The 27840-nt window shown below is 33.9% G+C and overlaps 1 protein-coding gene across 1 annotated transcript; it reads right to left on the bottom strand.

Annotated features, from left to right (window-relative positions):
- Positions 1-2089: 2089 nt before the first annotated feature.
- LOC104663543 (UDP-glucuronosyltransferase 2B33-like) lies at positions 2090-14871 on the bottom strand. Its single transcript, XM_030917389.1, has 6 exons — positions 14129-14871; positions 12690-12838; positions 8236-8367; positions 7885-7972; positions 6812-7031; positions 2090-2618 (listed from the first exon to the last, which is right to left on the bottom strand). Exons 1-6 carry the CDS (start codon positions 14847-14849, stop codon positions 2339-2341), a joined length of 1590 nt encoding a protein of 529 aa, XP_030773249.1. The 5' UTR covers positions 14850-14871; the 3' UTR covers positions 2090-2338.
- Between the last annotated feature and the right edge of the window lie 12969 nt (positions 14872-27840).

The raw sequence follows: 27840 nt of genomic DNA, 5'->3' as shown, positions 1-27840 counted from the left end.
TCATTCAGAAGCATATTGTTCAGTTTCCATGTAGTTGAGTGGTTTTGATTGATTTTCTTAGTCCTGAGTTCTAGTTTGATTGCACTGTGGTCTGAGAGACAGTGTGTTATAATTTCTGTTCTTTTACATTTGCTGAGGAGCGCTTTACTTCCAACTATGTGGTCTGTTTTTGAATAAATGTGATGTGGTGCTGAGAAGAATGTATATTCTGTTGATTTTGGGTGGAGAGTTCTGTAGATGTCTGTTGATTTTGGGTGGAGAGTTCTGTAGATATCTATTAGGTCTGCTTGGTGCAGAGTTGAGTTCAATTCCTGAATATCCTTTTTAACTTTCTGTCCGATGATCTGTCTAATGTTGACAGTGGAGTGTTAAAGTCTCCCATTATTATTGTATGGGAGTCTAAGTCTCTTTGTAAGTCTCTAAGGACTTGCTTTATGAATCTGGGTTTTCCTGTATTGGGTGCATATATATTTAAGATAGTTAGCTCTTCGTGCTTTACCATTATTTAATGGCCTTCTTTGTCTCTTTTGATCTTTAATGGTTTAAAGTCTGTTTTATCGGAGACTCAGATTACAACCCCTGCCTTTCTTTTTTTGTTTTCCATTTACTTGGTAGATCTTCCTCCATCCCTTTATTTTGAACCTATGTGTATCTCTGCATGTGAGATGGATCTCCTGAATACAGCAAACTGATGGGTCTTGACTCTTTATCTAATTTGCCAGCCTGTGTCTTTTAATTAGACCATTTAGTTCATTTACATTTAAGGTTAATAATGTTATGTGTGAACTTGAGCCTGTCATTATATTAGCTGGTTATTTTGCTCGCTCATTGATGCAGTTTCTTCCTAACATCGATGGACTTTACATTTTGACATGTTTTTACAATGGCTGGTACCTGTTGTTCCTTTCTATGTTTAGTGCTTCCTTCAGGATTTCTTGTAGGGTGGGCCAGGTGGTGTCAAAATCTCTAAGCATTTGCTTGTCTGTAAAGCATTTTATTTCTCCTTCACTTATGAAATTTACTTTGGCTGGATATGAAATTCTGTGTTGAAAATTCTTTTCTTTGAGAATGTTGAATAGTGGCTCCCACTCTCTTCTGGCATGGAGAGTTTCTGCCTAGAGATCTGCTGTTAGTCTGATGGGCTTCCTTTTGTGTGTACCCTGACCTTTCTCTCTGGCTGCCCTTAACATTTTTTCCTTCATTTCAACTTTGGTGAATCTGACAATTAGGTGTCTTTGAGTTGCTCTTCTCCAGGAGTATCTTTGTGGCGTTCTCTGTATTTCCTGAATTTGAATGCTGGCCTGCCTTACTAGGTTGGGGAAGTTCTCTCGGATGATATCCTGCAGAGTGTTTTCCAACTTGGTTCCATTTTCCCGTCACTTTCAGGTACACCAATCAGACGTAGATTTGATCTTTTCACAAAATCCCATATTTCTTAGAGGCTTTGTTCATTTCTTTTTACTCTTTTTTTTCTCTACACTTATCTTCTCACTCATTTCATTCATTTGATCCTCAATCGCTGATACTCTTTCTTCCAGTTGATCGAGTCAGTTACTGAAGCTTGTGCATTTGTCACGTAGTTCTCGTGTTATGGCTTTCATCTTTATCAGTTCTTTTAAGGTCTTCTCTGCATTGATTATTCTAGTTATCCATTCATGCATTCTTTTTTCAAGGTTTTTACTTTCTTTGTGCTGGTTATGTAGTTCCTCCTTTAGCTCTGAGAAGTTTGATCTACTGAAGCCTTCTTCTCTCAACTCATCAAAGTCATTCTCCATCTAGCTTTGTTCCATTGCTGGCAGTACTACTCATCTTAAAATATCAAAAGGAAGAGAGACTTTCTATACAATTTCACTATGTAATAGTTTCTTTAGTAGCAGTTAAAACAATACAATGCTGTTCGAAATGAAGCCAAAATATTCTGAGTATGTGTAAAACAGCTCTCATACTGTCAGTGGACTTCTTCATGTTCTTGTGTTTATGTAGAAAGTGTGAAATAAAGTTAAGCTGAGTAAATATTTTTCTGTGTAAACTATGAATTAGAACAACAAATTTCAATATAAGTTCAAAAAATTTCAATACAAGCTCATATGGATTTACATTATTTTTTATTTTCCCGAGTGTGTTCTTCATTTCCACAAAATATTTCTAACCATTAACTGGCTGGTAAATCACTGAAAAACAAATTTTTGTTTGACAAAGTACATTTTGAAAGTTTTTTATTTTTATTTTTATTTTTTAGTCACAGGAAGAAAGAAATCTTGCATCATAACCTTTCTTCCTGGAATAAACTGAAGTAGTCTCATCTATCAGGTTTTCCAGCTTCAAATCTCAGAGATAACTAATCACTTTTTCCCTTCTTTCCTTTTCCAGCAAAATTCCAGAAACAAAACAGACAACATTTCATGATGATAAATATCACAGTTGCCACACAGGCCAGCAGGAACCCAATCACATCCAAAGAGTGGTACTGGAACCAGGTGAGGTCATGGGCTGCAGGTCGAAGGTGTTTAGCTCCTTTGTGGCGCATGACAAATTCAATCCAGAAGACTGCTCGATCCAGGGGCTTCACCGGTTGATCATGTTGAATTCTTGATAATTTCATAACATTCTCTTTATATCTGAAGGATAAAAATAAAGATACCAATGTAGCAGAAAGAGGCATAGACAAAACCCCTCAAACACCAAGTTAAAGAAGGAAGGGGTTTATTCAGCCAGAAGCATCAGCAAGACTCCTGTCTCAAGAGCTGAGATCCCCGAGTGAGCAATTCCTGTTTGTTTCAAGGGCTCACAACTCTACAGGCGTCCATTTGAGAGGGTCATGGTCAGTTGAGCAAGTAGTGGGTACATGACTGGGGACTGCATGCACCAGTAATCAGAACAGAACAGAAGAGGACAGGGATTTTTACAACGTTTTTCCATAAAATGCCTGGAATCTATAGATAACATAACCAGTGAGGTCGGGGTCGATCTTTAACTACCAGGCCCAGAGAGTGGCACCAGGCTATTTGCTTGTGGATTTCATTTCTGCCTTTTAGTATTTACTTCTTTTTTCTTTGTAGGCAGAAATTGGGCATAAGACAATATGAGGAGTGATCTCCTCCCTTACTAACACTGAAAGTAAGTTAACTTGCCTGTGCATATCAAGTTTATGAAAGGCTTTTAAAGTGCCAAATAATTCAAAGTAAATGTCAAAGAATTGACATAGAACTTGTGTACTTTAATTTGAGTCAGCATAGTAAGTTTGGCTTTTAAATTGAACTTTTCTCATTGACAAATGTCTTTTAAAGTAGAAATTGAATGTTAGGTGAGAAAGTTAATTTTTTTTTGAAGCAGAGAAAATATGAGGCATTTTAATTTTTTGTAATTGTTTAATTTTAAGTTTTTGTGGGTACATATTAAGTGCATATATTTATGGGGTATATAAGTTTTTTCGATAAAATGTGAAATAATCACATCATGAAAAATAGGATATTCATTCCTTAAGCATTTATCCTTTGTATTATGAGCAATTCAATACACTGTTAGTTCTCAGGCAGACATATGGAGAATGTGCTCAACATCATGAACCATTTTAAGTACTGTAAGAAAGATCGTGAAAATGCAATATGAGAATTATCATCTCTAAGTTCCTAAAAAGTAATTATGTCATGGTGAGTGACATGCCTCATAGCTAGCCACTATGCTTCTACATTACTCTTTTGTCTCCTACTGTTTCCCACCCTGTAGCCAGAATGATTTTTTGCAATTAAAATCAGTGTATAGCACTCCCCTAATGAAGACCTTTCCCTGGCTTACCATTATTTAAAGAATAAAATCCAACTCTGTTATTTGGTCTACAGAATCCTACATTGTTTGATACTGGCAAGCTCTTTTCCTAACACTTTTCCCCTGCACACTGTCTTCTAGATTGGCCTTCTAGTTTTTTCTTTAAGCTCCCAAAGGTATTCTCATCTTAGCATCTTACACGTTTTTCCCCTGTCTCCTGTTCTTGGAGTATTCTGTCTTGCTACAACCCAACAAGGTATGCTTCTCTGCCTTTTTATGGCTTCCTTCTAATGTTACTTCTAAGAGAGGCTTTTACTGACCACACTATGATGGAACCTCTAGGATTTTCTCTATTTTCTGTGTCTATTTTGCTATTTGATTTCTAGAATTTTAAAATGCATTATATCTCATAAAATAAACATTTAAATAGTAAATAGAAAAGATAAATATATGCACACTAAGTGAATAGTTCAAAAATGTAAGATCATCTTGAACATTTTTTTGAGGTGAAGATATCTATTTACCTACTGCTCAGAATGTGGTATAGGATATCACAACCTCCCTAGAATCACTCTCTTTTTCTGAACTATTTAGTCACTACTTTTGACCTCCAATTACGTATTAGCCTGACTTCAAATAGCATGCATTAGTTTTGCTTGTTTATGTAATTGAATTATATAATATATACTCATTAGTGTCTTTTATTAATGTCGCAGTTGTTGGATAATTCCTTTGCTGTATAGTATTTTGTTGATTGATAAAGCACAGATTTTTTCTTCATTTTAAGATTAATATGTATTTGTGTTGCTAACAGGTTTTAGACACTATTGATAACTCTGTCATAAACATTCTTCTAGATGGTATTAGATTTATGTATTTATACATATCTCTTGGGTATATAATTGAGAGAAGAATTGCTGAGATAAAATTGGATGTATAATTGTGATCCACTTCTTGACTTTAACTTTTTTGAAGTGTATTTTTTTGATCTCTAAAATTTAAAGATATGTTATAGTTTTTATAACCTCCCTTACTCCACTATGACTGCATCATACAGTTTCTATGACATTAAATCTTATTATATTTACTAAGTCTTTGGATATTGCCCACCACATATCACTTCAAATAACTATTTGACATGCTCTAAGAAAAGGTGTCTTCCAGTTGATATATATAATACATATATGTGTATTGTATATGTACATATGTGCATGTGTATCATTTTACATTATAAGATTCCATTTGTTAATTGTGTTCTCAAATGTTTTTATATCTTTACCCATTATTTGCTCTTTTTTTAAGTCTGTTTAGATTGAGTGAAAGTATTTGCATAATCACATTTAAATCTACCAGTTTGCTTTATATATATTTTTTCTATTTGTCCAAGTTGATTTGTGTTTCTTTTTCCTATCTACTTTAAAGGTTTTTTTTTTTTTTTTTTTTTTTTTTTTTTTTTTTTTTAATCATTCATTGACCTTCTTTTTTTGTGATAAAGTAATTTTAAAGTATTCTTTTAGATGATACCCTCCTTATTTAAAAGCATTATTGATAGTAGTTATGAATGCTGAATTGATGATAGCTGGACTACGCAAGGAATTTTGCACATTGATATCTTTGGGTGTGAAAAAATCAATTATTAAAAATTTGAATTAAAATTATCTTTTTGTGTTTCAAAGACCATCATCCAAATGGAAAATTTAGTGAACCCAGAATGGGACAAAATTTTTAAAAATTATATATCTGAAATGACCCATAATATATAAATAGTTCCTAAAACTTAATAATAAGACAAATAGCAAAGTTGAAAAATGTTCCAAGGATTGTAGTAGACATGTTTTCAGGGAAGATATATGAATGATCAGTAAACACATATAAGGATTCTCAACATCTTTAGCCATAATGAAAATGCAATCCGAGACCAGGATGAGAGATCATTTTACACCCACTAAGAAGGCTGTAACAAAAAGACAGATAATAACTCATTTGGCAAAAGTATGGAGGAATTGTAACCATGTTGTACTGCTGGTGGTAGTGATGAATGAAACAAGTACTTTGGAAGACAGTTTAGCAGTTCTTCATAAACATACAGTTCCCACATGAGCCAGCAATTCCACTTGTAGTGTCAACCCAAAAGAAAGGAAAACAGGTTTATGCAAAAACTTGTGTAGCAATATTCCTAGTAACCACAATTGGAAACAATCGAAAGGCCAATGAACTGATAAGTTAACAACTAAAATATGACATATCCTTACTAAAAAATATTAAACTGTTGTAAAAAGAAATGAAGTATTAAAATGCACAACAACATGAATAAAACTAACACCATAAAAACAACAAAAAATTAAGCTAGGTGAAATGTCATTTACACAGCACCATAAACTGTATGATTCCATTTATATGAAATACCTAGAGAGAACAATCTCTAGAGAAAGAAAACAAATTAGTGTTAGACTAGGGCTAAGCGTTCATAGGAAATGACTTCTGTGTCTTTGCAGTTTCTTTTGTGCTGACAAAAATGTTCTAAAATTAAGTGATAGTGATGGCTTCATGGCTCTGTAAACATAATAAATATATTTGGATTTTATACCATAAAAAGAAGGATTTTATGGTATCAAAATTAAATCTCATTTTTAAGTACATTACAGTAATGATAATAATAAAAGTTAATTTTTCAGCAGGAAAACAGCCATGTTCTGAGGCATTTTAGATACCAAATTAAAATATTTTTTATATTATTTCATTTATTCTTCCTTTCTACCGATTCATTATGCCAAATTTTTAAGAAATATATTTCTTATATTATCTATATCATTTTAAAAGTTTTTTTGTGTAGAAATTTTTTCACTAACTGGCTATTGATTAGGTGTATGATTTCCAAATACAATATTTAAATAACTGATACAAAATAAAAGCAGATTTCAGATTGGTTAAATCATTTAAATTCTTTCAGAATTACTCTCTTATAAAAAGGATGAAACTCACACTCACTATTGACAAGAGAAGCTATCTATAAATACCATCTAGTGAAAAATATTGTTCTACTCACAAAGGATCATTAATTACTGTCTTCAGTGCATTCGCCAAGTCTGTACTCGACATTGTGTCGAAGTCCAATCTAACAGCTGCTCCTCTGGCCTTCATGTGAGCAATGTTATCAGGTTGATCGGCAAACAATGGAATGCCCACCATAGGGACCCCATGGTAGATTGCCTCGTAGATGCCATTGGCTCCACCGTGAGTTATAAAAGCTCTGGTTTTTGGATGACCTAGGATTGCATGAATTTTAGCAAAATTATTCATAGGAATAAAATGAGATGCACAATGAAAGGCTCTGAAAGTGACAGTGTTTTCCGGATAACACATTGAACTATTTTGCTGTTGCTTTCAGACTTCATAGGAAAAACACGTACTTGTGCTGGGTATGCAAGTGAAGGCTGCATGGTGTGTGTGACTTCAGACTGCAAAACAATACAAGAGTTCCAGTTGGACTAATGAAAAAGTGTGATCTAGATTTTTAAAATGTGCAGTAAAGAAGACAGCAAAGAGATGGGCATGAAGTGAACTGCTATTTTAAGTGCAGTCACAGAGTGTGATATGTGTGGTATGCAAGGCAGCAGGCAGTGGGTTGATGGTGGTGCTAGGATTGAGGAAGGACAGGTCACACTTCATCATGACCTGTCATCACTTTATGATTAAGATTAGCGATTTAATCCTTCAGAAAATACAGAGTCACTGATGATAGAAGAGCTATTAAAATAATAAATTAAATAAAAAATTGGTGGCACTTGAAATAACCCTGCAGGAGAGGAAACAACAGGTGTAAAGTTGTAGAAATGAGACAGAGAGACAGCTCAGGAAGTTATTGAAAAATTCTGTGATATATAGTAACACCAGAAATAGATATTCTTGCTGTTTCTGACCATAAAGAATGTGAGTGTATATCATAAAATGCCAATAATTATAGCATATTCTGTTTCCCTTTGGATTGGTAAATAAATATAAAGAAGTTACATTTTGTTTTTCCTTAACAAACATTGAAAAAGCTTGTTTCATGATTAACTATTAACACTCTAATGTGCTGTTACTAATATATCCAGTATTTGTTCACCCGAGTCTTACCTAGAAGGTCATTCTGGGGTATCCACTTATAGAGCCGAGTATTGAGACCTAAGGTGTCTGGTTTATTCCCATCAAATCTCCACAGAACCTGTTACAGTGAGGAAAATATCTTATTCCGTGAGTGGAATTCAAAACTTATAGAATGTTCAAACTGTAAACAGAGAAAAAGAGTAGGAACGAGATCAAGGGATGTTAGGAAATCAGAACTACTCAAAGACTGATGTAAATAGAATACTCACATTTAATTTTGGCCAACTTCACATTTGTCAGAAGTTTCTATAATTGGATTACTTACAAACTTTAGCAGCCTCTTTAAGTAGTTTTCCACACCAGTAAGACACTTCATCTTACCTTTTGTGGGATCTGGGCAAGGGCTGATGCAATTACGTTGGCCCTTTCTTCTTTCATGTTAGTGACCATTGACCCCAGAGAAAACACCACAACACCATGTTCTCCAGAGCTCTGTACAAACTCTTCCATTTCCTGTGAAACAGAATTTGTTTCATCACAAAAGAATAACAGCGCAGCAGGCACTACTGAAAGAAATGGTACAAGCTACTAAAGAGAGAAAATCAGGTATTTTAAGGAATTATTGGAGTAAATAATATTTTCTAACTGATTCAATCACTCAGGTTTTTTGCAATTAGATATATAATGTGAGATAGGTGGACACTGTTAGGATAGTTGTGTAACTATGTGTGTATGTGTATGTATTTGTATGCATGTGTGTAAGGGAGAAAAGAAATGGAGCTATTTCACTGTAATCAGGGAGATAATGTTAAAAATATTACATACAGACTCTTCTCTTATATTACTAAAATTACTAATATAAGTTCTTGGAAAGTGGCACCACTCAGCTTTAATTCTATATTGTTGTTCTACTAAGTCACTTGTGTTTATTTCAGGCAGGTTTTCTGTAGGATTCTTTTAGTTGGAAGCCATTTGTTTCTCTACAGTGCTTTATACTTCACTTAAAGTTTTTCAGAGTTTTCCAGTAGTTTTTGAAAAACTAAAATAGATAAATAAATAAATAAAAGCTGCTGGTTAAGATCCATTGACATTCTGGAGTCGGGTATTTTAATTTGGAATTTCTGTGAATTACTTCAGGAGTCTTATTTATAATACAGAATTGTACACTATACAGTTACATAGTTGAATGATCATATTTTCAGGTTACTGTTTAGGTGGAGCACCTATTGACCTGAAATCACACTATTAAATTGATGTGCTATTTATAACTGCATGTGAGGAACTCTCATCATCACTTTGTTGTGTCTCAGAGGCAGCAGCACTTACATCAGAAAAGAAGAGGCCAGCAGGCCTTTCTGCAAGGGAGATCTTGTCTCTCTCTTGAGTAGCTCACTCACACCACATTACACTCCTGATGAAGATGTGCTTGGCTGCAATCGATTGAGAATTGTTCTGACTTGTGTTCTCCAATGTATGCCAATATTTAAACTTAAATACTTTCAGGTTTAATCATTGTGGTAAAACTTTTCCTAATGGTTCTTAACAAAACAAAGAAAAAACGTCCAAATGTTAACTATGCAAACCACATATTGCAGAGTGTTTTTTAAAATATGATTTTTAATTTTAACGTAAGAGTCATTGCACTGCTATTCCAGGTAATACCTGGGGCATCTAAGTATTGTGTGTGATTGCAGTTGACTGTAGCCATATTTACTGTAACTGGTGTTCAGTGTTTCACCTCACTAGCTTGATGCCGAGAGCACTGTTTATCCATGCAGTGTTGAAGGAACCTAACCTCTGTTTACAGATTCATCAGAGATATGGATTGGTTGTTTCCTCTTCTGTGATAATGTAATAAAAATGACATGAGATTAATGTCAGAAATTTTATAAAAGCATTTTTAAATAAAATTTTTCTAAAATTTTTATGTTGTGGTATTATTTATATAAAATATATTTTTTTATCATGACTTTTGACCTATTTATATAGCTCAATGTACACATGTGACACTTACTTAGAAAATGTTAATCTTACTGAGTATATATTTTCCTCCTGCAAAAACTTGTCATCTTGTTGCCTTTATCATTTTCTAACTCCCTTTATTTGTATTACAGCTGACAGTGTAATTGAATATTTCATTGATAAAATTATTGTAATGCTATTGTATGCACACAGTATAAGTTTTTAATCATTCCTTCATTTAAGATGTTGGACTACTTCTAATGTTAATTTTATGCATATTTTCCATAATGTTGAATAGGTACACCTTGATTAATTTTTTATCTGTATGGTTTCATGTGAATATATTATAAAACTCATGGCAATGGTCATTTTTAAACACCTGATACATTTTGTCAAGTGTCTTATTCTCTTATATAGACATTATCTGAGAATCTAATATTTAATTGAAATGAAAGCAACCTGGCTGGGTTAGCAATTATTGTACATAATAAACAAAGAATTGGTTTCACAACCATTGACTTGCATTCAAATCTTTCTGCAAGTTAATAACAAGAGCTAATAGTAGTAATTATCACTATTGTACTACTAGTCATCCTTTTTCTTGTCCTTCTACAAGCCTTACTCTCTTCCCCTTCCTACTGACACCATTGGTTTCCCTTATTGTGAGTGGGGAAATATTTCAAGAGTAGGGCAGGGTGGCAGAGATTTTTCATTAGTCTTACCCCAGCTTTTGTCTCTTGAGAAAGTTATCATATAAAGCCCATGCAATTTGCATTCATCATAGATATTGAGTTTTAACAATGGAATAAAAACTCAGCTTTATGTGGACAAAAATTATATTTTAAGAGATTACTTAATAATGTGATAAAGAATGCTTGCTTTGTGCATATGTCTTAAAAGTGTGGTATTAATTTAAAATATATGGGTTTATTGTGTTCTTTCATAAAGAATATAATCTTATATGCTGACAGATTTTTTTTGGTATTGAAAGTAAGGGCATTATTCAGATACAAGTGGTATAAATTATTTGGTCTTTATTATACATGCATTATTCTTTATCTCTGTGCTTCTCTGTCAGGCAGCTATGATGTTAAGACAAGTTGACACAGGAAGCTTTAGTCAGTTGCTTGTCATATGGCAAAAATCATCTGCTTTCATAAGGTATGTTTATGCTGTAATATGTAAACCCCTGAGGTCTCAATGAAGAATGATATAAATGCTTTAGTAAGATCAAGTGATCACTGAGTTTGTCTGCAAATATTAAAGGAACACATTTATTTTATTGAGGAAGTGTTTTAAGCTGCAATACTGGTGAAGATCCTTGTTACCTATGGGAGAATTATACAATTTCAACTAGCTCATTGTTGGGGGAAGTCAGGGACCCCATAAAAGAAATGAAAATGGCCAGTCCTTGCCTTAAGCGATGATATTATCCTGTGAAATTCCTTTTTCTGGCTCATCCTGGCTCAAAAATCTCCCCCACTGAGCACCTTGTGACTCCCACTCCTGCCTCCCAGAGAATAACCCCCCTTTGACTGTAATTTTCCTTTACCTACCCAAATCCTATAAAACAGCCCGACCCTTATCTCCCTTTGCTGATTCTCTTTTCGGACTCAGCCTGCCTGCCCCCAGGTGAAAAAAACAGCCATGTTGCTCACACAAAGTCTGTTTGGTGGTCTCTTCACAGGGACGCGCATGACACAGGTGTCTGTCAACTATGACTTTGCAAGAGAAGATAATTCTGATGTACTGAAAAATCTGGCACTATTAAATGAAGAATATCTCAAGTGACCTGCGCATGTTAAGTAATTAGTAGTATTAGCAATAATAACAAAATAACAATAATTGCAAAATTAATAATATTTTTGAGTAACTGACTACAGGCAAGAGACACTTCAAGTGTTTTGTATGTGTTAATATTTTTTCCACACAACACAAAGTTGCCACTATTTTTGTAAATGTAGGCATCATATTTCTATCAACATTCTAGTCCACTTTTCCATCATCTGCTACCTGAATCCATACAAAATTTCCTGAATGGTTGGCTCTTTATTCTGACCCTCCTGCAATTTAATCATTGAATATCTTGAAAGCTCTTCTTAAAGAAGAGAATATTTTCATATATCTTTCTTTCTTAACTCTTTTTCGTAGTTTTTCAAAGTGCTTAATAAATATTTCAACTCCCAATATGTATCTGGCTCTAATTTGCCTCTCAGCATCATCTGATTCTTAGTCTCTCCCTGCAAACTAAACCTGAGGACTTGAGAACTATCCTGACCACTTTACCTGCTTTCCATCTTTTGTCTGTCTCTCCCTGTCATACTTTTACTTATTCCTACATATTGTTCAGCTCTCATTTTGGTAATCAGTGATTCCAGGATACTTTCTATTATCTCCACTGATGCTTTCTTGGCATTGGGTTTTTCCCTGAGATCATAGATTTTATATAATTTTTATTACTTGCACATATTCTATCTTTTGAAGTAGAATGTAAGGTATGTGGGCACAGAAAGTGTGTCCATTTTTTTTTCTCTGAAAATTCTGCACTTACCTCTGTTTTGTGCTAATCCCTTTGTAAATACTATTTGAATGAATGATCAATACCTTTTTAGGTGTTAGATAATGAAGACTTTAATTTAACCAACTCTATTTTCAAAGTCTCCTTAGTATTCCCCTCTATTTGTAGTACTCATAAAACTCACATACGTGTGAAGGTATCACTATGTACATGAGTTTCTAATTGGTATCTGCTTTACCCCACCCACTTCCCATCTTTCTTTCAGAGTCAGTCAACCACTCTGAATGAAGACCGTAGAATCATTTCTACTGAAAATTCAAAGCCAACAAAATAAAACCAACGAAAGCATGTTTACCTTAGGTAGGGGTTTGGCAGGTTTGCAGAGGAGTCCTCCAACAAAATCAACATTTGGTAAGAGTGGATGTGGAAACTGAAAATTCCAGGAGTTTCGAATAAGCCATATGTCGGCTTTCCCCGTTGTCTCAGATAATGTAGTGGGTCTTCCTGACAAGAATAAAAAAAAAGAAAAGTGGATGACACACGATAATTACATTAGGTTATTTTCTGAAAGGAGTTAGAATAATGTAGGCAAAAATATAGGCAAAGTGTCTGTGCTTTGAAAAATATATACATATATTCATCTATAGACACAATTTAATTTTATGTATTAATTAGTTTGCCCATGTATATTTATAAGAAAGGCAAAGTAGTAGGAGAATTGTGAGGTTAAGCTACATCTCTAATGTCATATCAGTATACTCACAATCATAAACAATTATTAAAATAAGCCACAGAGAATTAAACATCAATTTCTTTTCTTTTTAAAGCTTCAATAGTATCATATGGACATTTAAACAACTCTTTGAGCTCCATAGTCAATTAATTCTACTGTACACATAAAAATAATTTTCTAAAAATTGTCTAATTTACACTACTCATTAAGCTAATTATTTTATCTTTGGTTCTTCAAGTGAACTGTGGACTATGTTGTGAGTATGGTTGAAATCCTTGTACTCTTTTAGATTCAAGCTAAGATCTTAATAATATTATCTTTAAGTAAATATATTTGTAAATTATAGCTAGAAATTTTTGAGAAATTATTGAAACAAAGATTTGTACTCAATCTTCATCTGTCTTATATTTTTTAATAAAGAGACATAGTTTGAAAAAAACTATGTAGATATAACAACCTTCACACTTCAACAAGATGATTGGACTTTAAATGAATGGTTTCCAATTCTTTAATGAAAGAGTATAGAAACATTAGATATTTCAAATTACCTTTAATGATTTATGCATCAGAGATATAGACATTCTCTCTCTCTACTATGAAGGAAATCTTCTGGTAACATGGGAACACCTTTTGATTTCTAAATCAGAAAACCAAGCTTTACAAGAAAAAGTAATTTCTGCAGTTATATAGATAGTTGTAGAAAAATGTGTAACTACTCATTCTAAATCTATGCATTCAGTAAGATGTTATTTGATGAGTTTTACTGTATTTAAGATGTAAAACAATGTATAGTAAACCAGATGTGTAATTGCTTAAAGTCTTAGATGCACTAATACATAGGTTTATGATTTCCTTGGGTGTTCTGTGTGAATGATGGTCCTAGGGTTTTAACTGACCCTGTAATTTGAGCTTTTCTATAATATTTGTGAGATTGATAGATCATCTTGTATTTTCGTTGTATAAATTCACTTACCAAAATCCCACTACCTTGACTTTATGGCTTTATATAAGCTCTGTTTCAAAGACACAAATAAGTTACAGATTGAAAAAAAAATACTTACCTAGAACTTCACTATAAAACTGATTCCACTTCTTCAGGTCATACAATTGGAAACAAAAGTCAAAATAAAGCATATAGATCATATTTTTTACCCTCTCCATGAAAGTCATTTGATCACTTAATTCTGACATAACAACAGGTACGTAGGAGGGAGGGAAAATAAATCCTACAGAATGCTTTTCAAAAACGTAGCCAGGACTGAAGCGGAGACTGTACACAAGGGGTATGTTAAATAGCTCAGCCAGCAGCTCACTACCGGGAAAAACAGGATCTGCTAAAACGACATCAAATCTTGACTCTTGTAGTTTCTTCATTAATTTCTTATTTGAAACCAAATCTTTACAGAACTTTATACTTATGTCACCAAACCTCCACATGATTTCTTGCATTTGTGAAAAATATAACCAAAATGAATCTTTTGGAAGGTCTGACCATCTCTTAATCTCTTGCGTAATTATATTTTCAAACTCAGTTTTAGTTAAAGATGTAGGATAAACTTCAATTTTAAGAGCAGATGAGTTGTTGGGATCAAAAACAATGGAAGCTGAAGATGCCAGTACAGTCACCTCATGACCTCTCTGGACAAGCTCTTCCAGGATTGTCTTCATATTCATCCAATGGCTATATTCTGCTGCCCACACCAGCACCTTTCCACAACTCCCAGAGCTAAAGTAAAAGCTCAGTTGTATTAGCAGAATTACTGAAGTCCATTTCACAGACATCCTGGTGCAATGCAATGCTTGTTTTCCAGTTGCTGTTCCTTTCTGTCGTTTCTCATGGTTATATCCAAAGATAAATTAGCCAAGAAGTTAAAATGTAACCCTTATACTTCAAAGTACATACAATATTATTAAATCAACATTCCGAGCATGTGCATGGCAAGGAGACAAATGAAGGTAAATGACCTGTTTACACAGATGTGACTAATTTCCCTTTTATGTTTCTGAGTGCTATCCTTCAGTTAATATCAAGGATCTTGTATGGACATGCCATTTGTCTTATGCAATATATTTAGAAGAGTGTCCAGAATTGTAGCAGTGAACGGTCATGTTTCTGCAGTCCATTTGACACAAAACTAAAGATAAAATGACTAAACATGGTCCACATATTTTGTACACTTTGTTGACATATAATTCAAATATCATACAATGTATCAATTATTGTGTAAATTTTAATGTTTTATAGTCTATCCACAGAATTATGCATCTACCATAACAATCAATTTGAGAGCCCTTTTATCTCCCCAAAAGAAACCCTGTAGCCTTTAGCCTTTTCCTCTCCACCTCTAGTTTCTGCATTTCCCCTGTCCTGGGAAATTGATAATTGAATTTCTATCTCTATAGATTTGCCTATTTTGGACGATTTTTAATAGTTGGAAGCATACAATATGTCGTATTTCATGAGTGGCTTCTTTTATGTAACATAATATTTTAAATGTTCATTTATGATATAGCATATACATGTTGATTCTTGCAACCATCATGTAAGATATTGAGAGTGTGAAGATGACACTACCTTTATAAACTTTGTGAAAGTAATCAAAGATAAAGAGAGAAAAAGAGAAAAGTAAATCAAGCTTGTAGTATATGCAGCATTAATCATTAGGTTAGCTTGTTCTCTGACTCACTTCCTCATAGTTATTTGGCTATTGTCCTAGAATTATGCAGACCCTGTTACAAGATTATAGTTCCTCTTAACTCTTCTCTAGATAATAACTTAAACATTATGAAATGATCAACTTTCCTTCTGAGGTATTTCTTCAGGTCCAGCACACTGATAAAACTATTGACTAACTGATGCCAGCTGATCTAGAGGACCCCACAGGGAACTGACTCAGCAAATAATGTTCTTTCTTTCTCCTACTCCCCTGACCAATTAATAACCCAAATTTTCCAGTCCATCACCATCTATGATCTCCTTAAAACTTCCAGCCCAGAGCTCCTTGAGGAGCTGGATTTGAGATTCTCTTCTCATCTCCTTGCTCAGTGCCCTGCAATTATTAAACTCCTTCTTTGCTGCCAAACCTGACATCTCAGTGTAATTGGACTATTATTGGACAGTAAGCATATGAACCTGTTGGTCCTATAACAAAACTTCAATGGAATAAGTAACTGCAAATATAATAAAACTAGAAAGATAACTATAATTAGAAGTGGAACTTAATGATGTAACAGAAGTGATGAAATCTCATGATAAAACAAATAAGTGAGGAGTTACTTCTTAGGGAAGAGCAAGAAACTTATTTCTTGAGATGGAATCTACTCCTGTTGAAGAAGCTATGAACATTGTTGAATGACAACAGGAGATTTGGAATATTACTTAAACTTACTTTATAAAGTAGCATTAGAGTTTGAGAGGATTAATTCCAATTTTGGAAAAAGATCCTCTATGGGTAAAATGCTATCTGACAGAACTGCATGCTGAAAAAAATCTTTTGTGAAAGGGTGGGTTAATGTATGTGGCAAATGCCATTGTTGTCTTATTTTTAAGAAATTGCCACAGCCATGGCAACTACTAGCGGCCACCACCATAATAAGTTATCAAACATCAATATTGATGCAAGACTCTCCATCAACAAAGGTTGCACTCACTGAAGATTCAGATGATAAATAGCACTCTTTACCAATTAAGTGTTTTTTAATTAAAGCATGTACTTTGTAGACTTAATATTATCACACACTGAATACACTACACCATCGCATAAGCGTAACTTTTTATATTCCTTAGAAACCAAAGCAAATTGTGTGATTCACTTCATTGCAATATTTGCTTTATTGTAGTATTCTAGAACCAAATCTGCAACATCTCAGAAGTATGCCTTGTATTAGTGAAAACACTTAATATGAGATAAACTCTAAAATATATATTTCAGTTGAATGGGCTCTATTTACTCACCCCTTCTGTTCCTCTTTGTGAGAGCCACGCATATTATCTACTTTCATTCAGTCATGTTGGCCACATATAATAACCCACCCTTTCACAAAAGATTTTTTTAAAGTTTCTAATTCCCACAAAACACAAACATACACAGACTTTCTCATTCCACACAAAGCCCAAAGGTCCAAGGTGGTTTTGGAAAACAAATATTTTACATCACTTTACCTATGTGGACCCTCACTAATTAGCTGATAATATATTGAATAGCTATAATATAAAGATTATTTTGATATGAGTCACATGAATAATACAGGATGCTTAGAGTTCCAGAGAAAAAACACAAGTACTTCTATATGAAATAGTTAGAAAAACTTAACAAGGCAGGAACCATATGATATAAGATGAAAGCTTTGATTGCACCTAGGCAGTGTGTGGCCAAGAAGGGAGTTTCCAATAAAGAACAGAAAGATAAAAACCACGCACATATGGAGAGCATCCCAGTGTGTATGGATCACAGAGAAAGTTGAGAGCAGGAGGTTACAAAAGACAGTTAATTTGAAATGAAGACCTTAGGCAGTCTTATTTGTCATACTATGGATTTGAATTTAATACTCCACCAAAATTTACTTACACAACTTTTAAAGGATGACAGTTATGAAATCAAGATATTCCTTTAGCAAGCAACTGTGTCAAATAATATTGGCATGTAAAGTCAAGACCTTAAAATTAGAAAAGATTATTTAAAAAGTGCATTTGTAACCAAAACAGGAGATCATAATAGCCTGATGTGGTTTGGCTGTGTCCCCACCAACATCTCATCCTGAAGTGTAACTACCACAATTCCCACATATTGTAGGAGGGACTTGATGGAGTTAATTGAATCATGGGGATGAGTCTTTTCCATGCTATTCTCTTCATAGAAAATCTTTGCCTTAGATTTTGCTATTTGTTTTTGGATAGTTAGTTTTCTTTACTGCCTGCTTTTCCTCAAGCCTCCTTCGCTCCTTGATTTGATATATTAATTTATTTTTAATTAAAAAAGAAAATGAAGTTACTTAGATTTTATGTCCAATGTTGAATTTTCATCTTTATGCCTTTTGTCACACACTTTTTTGTTAATCGGAAACCTATATGAAAATACTACATTTGAAAACATAGGAATACATAGATGTTCCAAATTCATAAGCAAAATGAATTTCATAATCCTAATTAGTATACTTGCTTTTATTGAGTTTTATGAAATTTAATTAAACATTACATTTTTAAAAACTCATTGGATAGTGTATAAATAGTACTACCTAAAGAGTGGAAATCTACAATTGCAATAACAAGAAAGGTAAAATTAACTGATTGCTGGACTATAATATCAAAATTGTAATTGCCTTTTAATTCTAGAAATGTCTACTTCATAAGAAAGACTACATCAATCTAAGCTTCTACTTTTATGCCCAAGTACACTGGGTGGAGTTCTGACACAGTCAAATATGCTGAGTCAAATATGCATCTTATTTGAGTCAATTATGACTCAAATATGAGTCATAATTCTTCTCTATCTTTGTTTATCGGCCCTCCCTTTATATGTTCCTTGTAGTTAGCACACTTCAGCGTTGTTTTTGTTTGTTTGTTTTTGAGTAGTTAGCACAGATCTTAAGATTTAAAATCTTGGCCAGGAGCAGTGGCTCAGGCCTGTAATCCCAACAGTTTGGGAGGCCCAGGCGATGGATCAAGAGGTCAGGAGATTGAGACCATCCTAGCTAACATGGTGAAACCCCTTCTCTACTAAAAATACAGTAAATTAGCCGGGCGTGGTTGCGGGCGCCTGTAGTCCCAGGTACTCGGCTACTAAAAATACAAAACAATTCGCCGGGCGTGGTGGTGGGTGCCTGTAGTTCCAGCTACTCGTCTACTAAAAATACAAAAAAATTAGCTGCGCGTGGTGGCAGGGACCTGTAGTCCCAGCTACTCGGGAGGCTGAGGCAGGAGAATGGCATGAACCTGGGAGGGCAGAGTTTGCAGTGAGCCGAGATCAGGCCACTGCACTCCAGACTAGGCAACAGAGTGAGACCCCGTCTAAAAAAAAAAAAAAAAAAAAAAAAAAAAAAAAAAAAAAAAAAAAAAAAAAGAAGAAGAAGATTTAAAAATCACAAAATGTGAGATAGGAACTTAATATTTTCTTTTCATTTTGTCACAAACAAATGACAACAAAGAGAAGTATTTCCAAAGTAACTTCAAGAATTCATAGGTAAATGATTAGCTGCTCCCACATACACTACTATAATGCTTTAAAATTTTTTATGTAGAAGTAGTGCCTGTTAATGCAAAGGAGAAAATGAGATTCGAATTACAAATGGAAAACCACACTTTCTTCACTGTGTAAATGGCTGCTTGTAAGGATTGGAGGTTGTATTCACCTTCTGTGGAATCTGGGCCAAATCTGAAACAATGAGATCAGCCTTCCTCTGTAAGGTTTTGCACAACTGGTGCCAAAGAAAACACCACAGTGCCATCTTTGCCAGAGATATGGACAAATTATTTCATTTCCTACAAAGAAAATAATTTCTGCATCATAACGATGCAATATTATGTAGAATAATGTAGTTTACTTAAGCTTTAATAAAAATCAAAAGAAGTTTCCATATGTATAGTTATATTGTCCCTATATTCTGCCATATACTTCCAGTCTCTATAAGAAAGTTTGTGTTAGAAACACATGGCTTCAATACATAGTAATTATTTACTAGAAACAGTACATAACCAAATAATTATACAGAACACTTAAGCAATAGTATGCGGCTCTTTTAATATTTGGTAGAGATCTAATTCTAAAATCACAATGGTTTGCAAACTCATAAAAATATTCCTTGAAGAGTGATGTCAGTAAAACGATGAAATAATGCCCCCAAATTAATTCCCACACAAAGAGACAGCTAGTAACTATGGAAATACAAAAAGCCACACTGAATTCACCAGAGCTAAAAAAAGAGAAGAAGAAAATCCCAAGACTCATAGACATGGGAAAACTCATGATCTGTAAGATGAATAATTCTTTTCGATTATGACACCCCTTCCACACACCAAGAAGACACACCACTGTGAGAGAACTTTACCTGAAATTACCAAGATCAGAGGAGGAAATTTGAGGGGAATGTTCAGTTTCTTCATGCATCTGTGATTCTTTTTGGGCAGCCCAGGAGAGGCATTAGGAGCGGCTAGAGGGTTGAATGACCAGGGGTGAATTGGAAACAAGAGTGGGAGTACTAATCACAGTGACAGGCACACAGATCTCAGCAACTGCTTGGCATTCCTATTAGCAGGAATGCCACGCTGCAGAGTTTGACCAGTACCATAACACTACAGGGGCCAAAATACAAAAGAAGGTCTGAATCTTTGGCATGTATTTTTTACAATTCTCAGGTCCTCTTATGGAGCTTTTCTATGACCTGCAAACAAGTATAACATTTGAGATTAAGTTTCAGTTATTGCTTAAGTCTCTCCAAGACCTAGAAATCACTGCAAGTCTGGTTTTAAGTTCCAGTGCTGGATTAAAGTTCAGATGCTCTGTAAAATTTTTGATAAGAAATTCAGTGCACACCTATTTTAAAAATTCAGAAATCACAGCACATATGAATAGAAAGTTGAAAAAATACACTTTAGAGAATAATCCAGGAGAAAGATGATAAATTTTTCAAAGAAGTGGAAATGTTTTAAAAATAAAAAGAAATCCAATTGATAAAAAATAAGTGAAGTGAATTGAAAAACTCATTAGAAAACTTCAACAGCAGACTTGGTCAAACAGAGTAAGAAATCAGCAATCCTAAAGGTAAAACATATGTAATAATTCAGTCAGAAGAGCAATTAAAAAAAAAAAAGAAATAATTAAAATTAGTGAAGTAAGCCTATGAAAACATCAAACATTATTAAGCAAACTACCTCTGTATAATAAGAGTTCTTGAAGGAGATAAGAAATAAGAAGTTCTAGAAAGCATACTTAAGAAAATAATGATGGAACATTTTGTAAATCTAGAGAAAGATGACAGTATCCAGGTACCCTAATCAAATTTAATACAAAGAGTATTTCCCAAAGGCACATCCTATTTAAATGGTTAAAAGGTAAATACAAAGAAAGAATAGTGATAGCAATATGAGACAAATTTTGTACCATATTAATCAATGTCCCAATTCAAGCCTTCATCAAATTTCTCAAAAAAAAAAAAAAAAAACTTGTGAGCAAGAAGACAATAAAATATACATTTAAGGTGCTGAAAAAAATCTGCCATACAAAAATACCATGCCTACCAAAGCAATTCTTAAAACCTGAAAGAGTGATAAGATTTTCCCACACAAACAAAAGCTAAGGCGTTCATAAACACCAGACCAATCTTATAAGAAATGATAGGAAGAAAACATTTTTATTGGAAAGAAAAGGACACTCACATGTAATAAGAAAACATCTGAAGGCATAAAAAGCACTTCTAATAGCAATTATAGAGACAAATTCAGAATGCTCTAATACTATAATTGTGGTATACAGGCTATTTATATCTTTATCATGAAGAAAAAAGACAAAGATATTAAAGAAAGTAGTAACTACAATTGGTTATGAGATGGAAACTTGAAAAGATATAAATTGAGACATCAAATGTCATTATGTGGAAGACAAAATTATGTCAAAATACAGTTTTGTTTATTTTTCTTTGTGCTCAAAGTTGTCAACAGTTTAAAATATCTAACAATAAAATATTTTTGTAAATCTTGCATTAACTAAGAAGTCAAAATTAGACACAACAAACAAAAATGACATGAAATCAAAACATATTACTAGAGAAAATTGCTTAACCATAAAGGAAGACACAGAGAGAGAGAGAGAGAGAGAGAGAGAGAGAGAGAGAGAGAGAAAGAGAGAGACAGAGAGATACATAGAGAGGGACAGAGAAAGAGAGAAAGATCGAGAGAGAGGATATACAAAAAGTAACCCAGAAAACAATTAACAAAATGGAGGTAGTAAATCTTTATCTATTAATCATATTACAGAATGAAATTGATTGAATGATCCAGGTAAAAGGCATAGAGTGATTGAATGGATATATAATTAAAACTCAACTCTATTGTCCACACAGGAAACTCACTTCCCCTATGAAGGCATACACAGACTAAAAGGAAAGAAATAGAAAATGTTGTTTCTTGTCACTGTAAACAATAAAAAAAAATTACAGTAGTAGCTATACTTAGTTAAAATATATTGTAAGTCAGGATTGATAAGAAGTTGGCCATTATATAATAATCACGAGCACAACAGAGCAACAGAATAAAATTGTAAATATATATGGTCATAACACTGGAACATCCAAATATATAAAGGAAAATTTACAGAGCTGAAGAGAGAGATTTACTGTGATATAATAGTAGAAGACTTCAGCACTTTACTTACAACACTAAAAATATAATTCAGACAGAAAATCAAAGAAAAAAATCTCAGAGTTAAACTGCACTCTAGGTAAGATAAACCTAACATGGACATTTACAGAACATTCCATTGAACATCTACAGAATATGTAATCTTCTCAACAGCACATGAAACTTCTTCTAGAATAGACCATATTTTAGCTCAAAATAGGGCTTAACATTTTTTTGAATCAAAATTAGGTCATTTTTTTCCGTAACAGAATAAAACTAGAAATCAATAAAAGAAAGAATATGGGAACATGTATAACTATATGAAAATTAACTGTGCTCATAAACAATCATTGGGTATATAGATAAATTATTTTAAAATATATGAGAAAAATCAAAAAGGAAAGACAATATAACAAACCTAGAAATATAGAAAAATAAGTTCTAAAACAATAAATATATACCAATAAATGTCTTCACTAAAAATGCAGAAATATCTAAATAAACAACCTATACCACCTCAAGAAATTTGAAAACAGAAATTAAACTAAAAAAATAGTAGATAAAGGATATAACAAAATTATAGTGGAAATAGACAAAAGAGATTTTTAAAATATTTAAAAATCAATAACACAAAAGTTGGTTTATTGAATACATAAAATTGAAAAATGTTCAGCTACGTTAACTACAAAAAGTGATGACTCAAATAAATAAAATGAGAGATGAAAAAGATACATAACAACTGATACACAGAAATACAAAGGATTATAAGATACTATTATAAACAAGTTCATGCCAACAAATAAAACAATCTAAAGGATACAGAAAAATTTTTGGACACGCACAACCATCCAGGATTGAATTTAAAAGAAATAGAAACATGAACAGGGAAATAATGAGTAAAAAGACTGAAGCAGTAATAAGAACTCACATCAAAATCAAAAACTAAAAACCATAAATCAATGGCATGGGCAAATACTTCATGACTAAAGCACCAAAAGCAATTGCAAAAAAAAAGCCAGAATTGACAAATGGGATCTAATTAAGCTGAAGAGCTTCTGCACAGCAAAATAAACTACCAGAGTGAACAGGAAACCTGCAGACAGGGAGAAAATTTTTGCAATCTATCCATGTGGCAAAGGGCGAATATCCAGAATCTACAGGCCGGGCACGGTGGCTCAAGCCTGTAATCCCAGCACTTTGGGAGGCCGAGACGGGCGGATCACGAGGTCAGGAGTTCGAGACCATCCTGGCTAACACGGTGAAACCCCGTCTCTACTAAAAAATACAAAAAACTAGCCGGGCGAGGTGGCGGGCGCCTGTAGTCCCAGCTACTCGGGAGGCTGAGGCAGGAGAATGGCATGAACCTGGGAGGCGGAGCTTGCAGTGAGCTGAAATCCGGCCACTGCACTCCAGCCTGGGTGACAGAGCGAGACTCCCTCTCAAAAAGAAAAAGAAAAAAAAAAAAAAAAAGAATCTACAAATAACTTTAACAAATTTACAAGACAAAAGAAAACAACCCCATCAAAAACTGGGTAAAGGATATGAACAGACACTTCTCAAAAGAAGACATGTATGCAGCCAACAAACATATGAAAAGAAAACTCCTCATCATTATCATTAGAGAAATGCAAATCAAAACCACAATGAGATACTGCAAAACCACATAGAGATATCACAATGAGAATGTGATACAATTCTATCACAGTAGTTAGGATTGCAATCATTAAAAGGTCAGGAAACAACTGGTGCTGGAGAGGATGTGGAGCAATAGGAATGCTTTTACACTGTTGGTTTGAGTGCAAATTAGTTCAACCATTGTGGAAGACAGTGTGGCAATTCCTCAAGGATCTGGAACTAGAAATACCATTTGATCCATCAATCCTACTGCTGGGCATCTACCCAAAGGATTATAAATCATGCTACTATAAGGCACATGCACAAATATGTTTATTGCAGCACTATTCACAATAGCAAGGACTTAGAACCAACACAAATGCCCCTCAATGACAGACTGGATAAAGAAAATGTGGCAATATACATTATGGAACACTATGCAGCTATAAGAAATAATGAGTTGGTGTTGTTTGTAGGAACATAGACCAAGTTGGAAACCATCATTGTCAGCAAACTAACAAACAGAAAACCAAACACTTCATGTTCTCACTGCTAAGTGCAAGTTGAACAATGAGAACACATGGACACATGGAGGGGTACATAGCACACTGGGGCCTGTCGTGGTGGGTGGCAAGTGCAGGGAGAACGTTAAGACAAATACCTAATTCATGTGGGGCTTAAAATCTAGGTGGCTGGTTGATGGGTGCAGCAAGCCACCATGGGACATGTATACCTATGTATCAAACCTGCGTGATCTGCACATGTATCCCAGAACTAAAAGTATAATTAAAATATTAATCAATTTTTCTCAAATGTTTTTTTCCAAAACACTAAAGTAAATACTATAAAAATAATTTTTCAAGAGTGTGATTACCTTGATACTAAAACCAGAAAGAAGGAACCAGAGAGAGAGACAGAGAGAGAGAGGGAGGAAAAATTTATAGACCAATAATCCAGATGAACATAGATGCAAAAATACTCAACAACTGCTAGCCAACCAAATCCAAGAGCACATCAAAGAGATTATACACAATGATGAACTGGGATTTATCCCAGGGATGCAGAGAAGGTTAAGCATATGCAAACCAATAAATGTGATACATTACATCAAGAGAATTAAGAAAAAACATAGTTTTATCAGTAGATGCACAAAAAGGATTTGATAAAATTTAAATTTCTTCATGAAGAAAACGTTATACTTTCAACAAATAAAGTATATTAAAAAAAACTTCAAACTTATAAAGGCCATATATGACAAATGCACAGGTAACATCACACTAGAAAAAGAAAGTTGGAAAGCTTTGTCTCTAAGATCTGGAACAAGACAAATATGTCCATGTTGACCACTCTTATTCAATAAAACATTAGAGTTTCTAGCCAGAGCAATTAGCCAACAGAAAGAAATAAGGGGCATCCATTGGAAAGGAGGAACTCGAATTATCCTTCTCTGCATATGACATGATTTTATACACAGAAAATCCAAAGACTCCACCAGAAGCTCTTAAAATTGATCAACACATCTGGCAAAGGCAGAGGGTACTAAATCATCATCCAAAAAATCAGTTGTGTTTCTGTATTCCAATATCTAAATGAAAAAAAAAAAAAAGAGTGAAAAAAAGAAATCACATTTACAAAGCTAACAAAATGAAGTATGTAGGAATAAATTTAGCCATGAAGATGTAACATCGTTACAATAAAAGTGATAAAACATTGATGAAAGAAACGAAAGAAAACACATCTATGGTTACAAAGTGTTGAACTTCTAAAGTCATCATGAGGATTGGAATCAAGTTCTTCCAAACTCCTGTTAATGTTGATATGCTGATCTATTCCTATGAATCACAAATGTTTTAGTTTCTAAAATGATAAATTATTTACAGAAGGTTTACAATTTACTCTGCTCATATTAATCACAGAAATCACAATCTAAGACAACAATAGCATTACAAAATATATTTCTTAAATAATAAAACTTGAAAGTAACTTTACACCTTTATTAGGAGGCTGCAGAATAGATGTAATGCTGGTGGGCATGAAAACAACATTAATATCTTTGTACATTTTCATCAGAACTTTTGGGTGTCCATGTGCATTGTCATTAAACAGTAATATTTTGAAATAAATTTTATTTTCTGAGGAGTAGATCTCAACAGTCAGCTTAAAATATTCAATGAGTCATGCTTTAAACAGATGTGCTGTCATCTAGGCATTTTTTTTCTGTTTATAGTACACAGGCAGAGTGGATTCTCAAGGGCTCTCAAAGCATAATTCTCAAAGACTCTAGAACTTTCAAAATAGTAAATGAACATTACCTTCAACTTAGGTTCACTAGCTGAATTAGCCACTAACAAAAGAGTCAGCCTATCTTTTAACACTTTAAATCCAGGCATTGACTTCTCATCTTTAGCTATTAAAGTCTCAGATGACATATTTTTTCAATAAAGGACTGCTTTGTCAACATTCAAATTCTGTTGTTTAGTGTAATTACCATCATAAATGATCTTAGCTAGGTTGCCTAGATAATTTTCTTCAGCTTCAACATTGACACTTGCTACTTTACTTTGTACTTCTTTGTTATAGAGATCGATTTTTTTTTTTCTTTCTCAGCCTCATGACCCAATGTCTGCTAGCTTTCTAAATTTTTCTCTGTGGCTTCCTCATTTATTTCAGCCTTCAAAGATTAAAAAGAAGTAGGGTCTTGCACTGGATTAGGGCTAGACTTAAGTTATGATTGTGGCTGGTTTGATATATCCAGATTAAAACGTCTTCACATCAATGATAATGCGGTTTTACTTTTTTATTTTACCATTTGAGCATTCACTGGAGTAACACTTCTAATTTCCTTCATGAACATTGTTTTACCTTTTTTTTTTTTTTTTTTTTTTTTTTGTAATTCACAACTTGGCCATTTGATGCAAGAGGCTTAGGTTTAAGTTTTTCCAAGCTTTTAGCATGCATTCCTCATGTTTCTTAATTATTTCCAGCTTTTAATTTCAAGTGAAAGATGTGGTACTCTCCCTTCTACTTAGAGATCTTTGTAAGTTTATTAACTGGTTTAATTTCAATGTTGCTGTGTCTCAGGAAATAGGCCTGAGGGATGGGAGAGAGACCAGGAAACAACTGATGTGTGGGGCACTCAGTAGACACCCATTTATTAAGTTGGACATCTTATATGGGCATAATTTGTGATGCTCAAGCCAATTGCAATAGTAATATGAACAATCACCAATCACAGATCACCAACTTACAAGGGATGTAAAGAACCTCTTCAAGGAGAACTACAAACCACTGCTCAGTGAAATAAAAGAGGACACAAACAAATGGAAAAACATACCATGCTCATGTTTAGGAAGAATCAATATCGTGAAAATGGCCATACTGCCCAAGGTAATTTATAGATTCAATGCCATCCCCATGAAGCTACCGATGACTTTCTTGACAGAATAGGAAAAAACTGCTTTAAAGTTCATGTGGAACCAAAAAAGACCCCACATTGCCAAGACAATCCTAAGCCAAAAGAACAAAACTAGAGGCATCATGCTACCTTACTTCAAACTATAATACAAGGCTGCAGTAATCAAAACAGCATGGTACTGGTACCAAAACAGATATACAGAGCAACGGAACAGAACAGAACCCTCAGAAATAATACCACACATCTACAGCTATCTGATCTTTGACAAACCTGACAAAAACAAGAAATGGGGAAAGGATTCCCTATTTAATACACAATGCTGGGAAAATTGTCTAGAAATAAGTAGAAAGGTGAAACTGGATCCTTTCCTGACTCCTTAAATGAAAATTAATACAAGATGGATTAGAGACGTA

This window comes from Rhinopithecus roxellana, chromosome 2, assembly GCF_007565055.1.
Source record: "Rhinopithecus roxellana isolate Shanxi Qingling chromosome 2, ASM756505v1, whole genome shotgun sequence".
Taxonomy (NCBI): Eukaryota; Metazoa; Chordata; class Mammalia; order Primates; family Cercopithecidae; genus Rhinopithecus; species Rhinopithecus roxellana.
The sequence above is the reverse complement of the archived record's forward strand: the minus strand, read 5'-3'. Positions and strand labels throughout refer to the sequence as shown.

Bases quoted from the DNA above. Each gene is read 5' to 3' on its own strand.
- LOC104663543 (XM_030917389.1), bottom strand. From the start codon at position 14,849: ATGTCTGTGAAATGGACTTCAGTAATTCTGCTAATACAACTGAGCTTT. The intron at 7,973-8,235 runs GTAAGATGAAGT...TCACTGTAACAG, and splicing joins TTGCCCAGATCCCACAAAAG to GTTCTGTGGAGATTTGATGG. The intron at 2,619-6,811 runs GTGAGTAGAACA...TTTATCCTTCAG, and splicing joins ACAGTAATTAATGATCCTTT to ATATAAAGAGAATGTTATGA.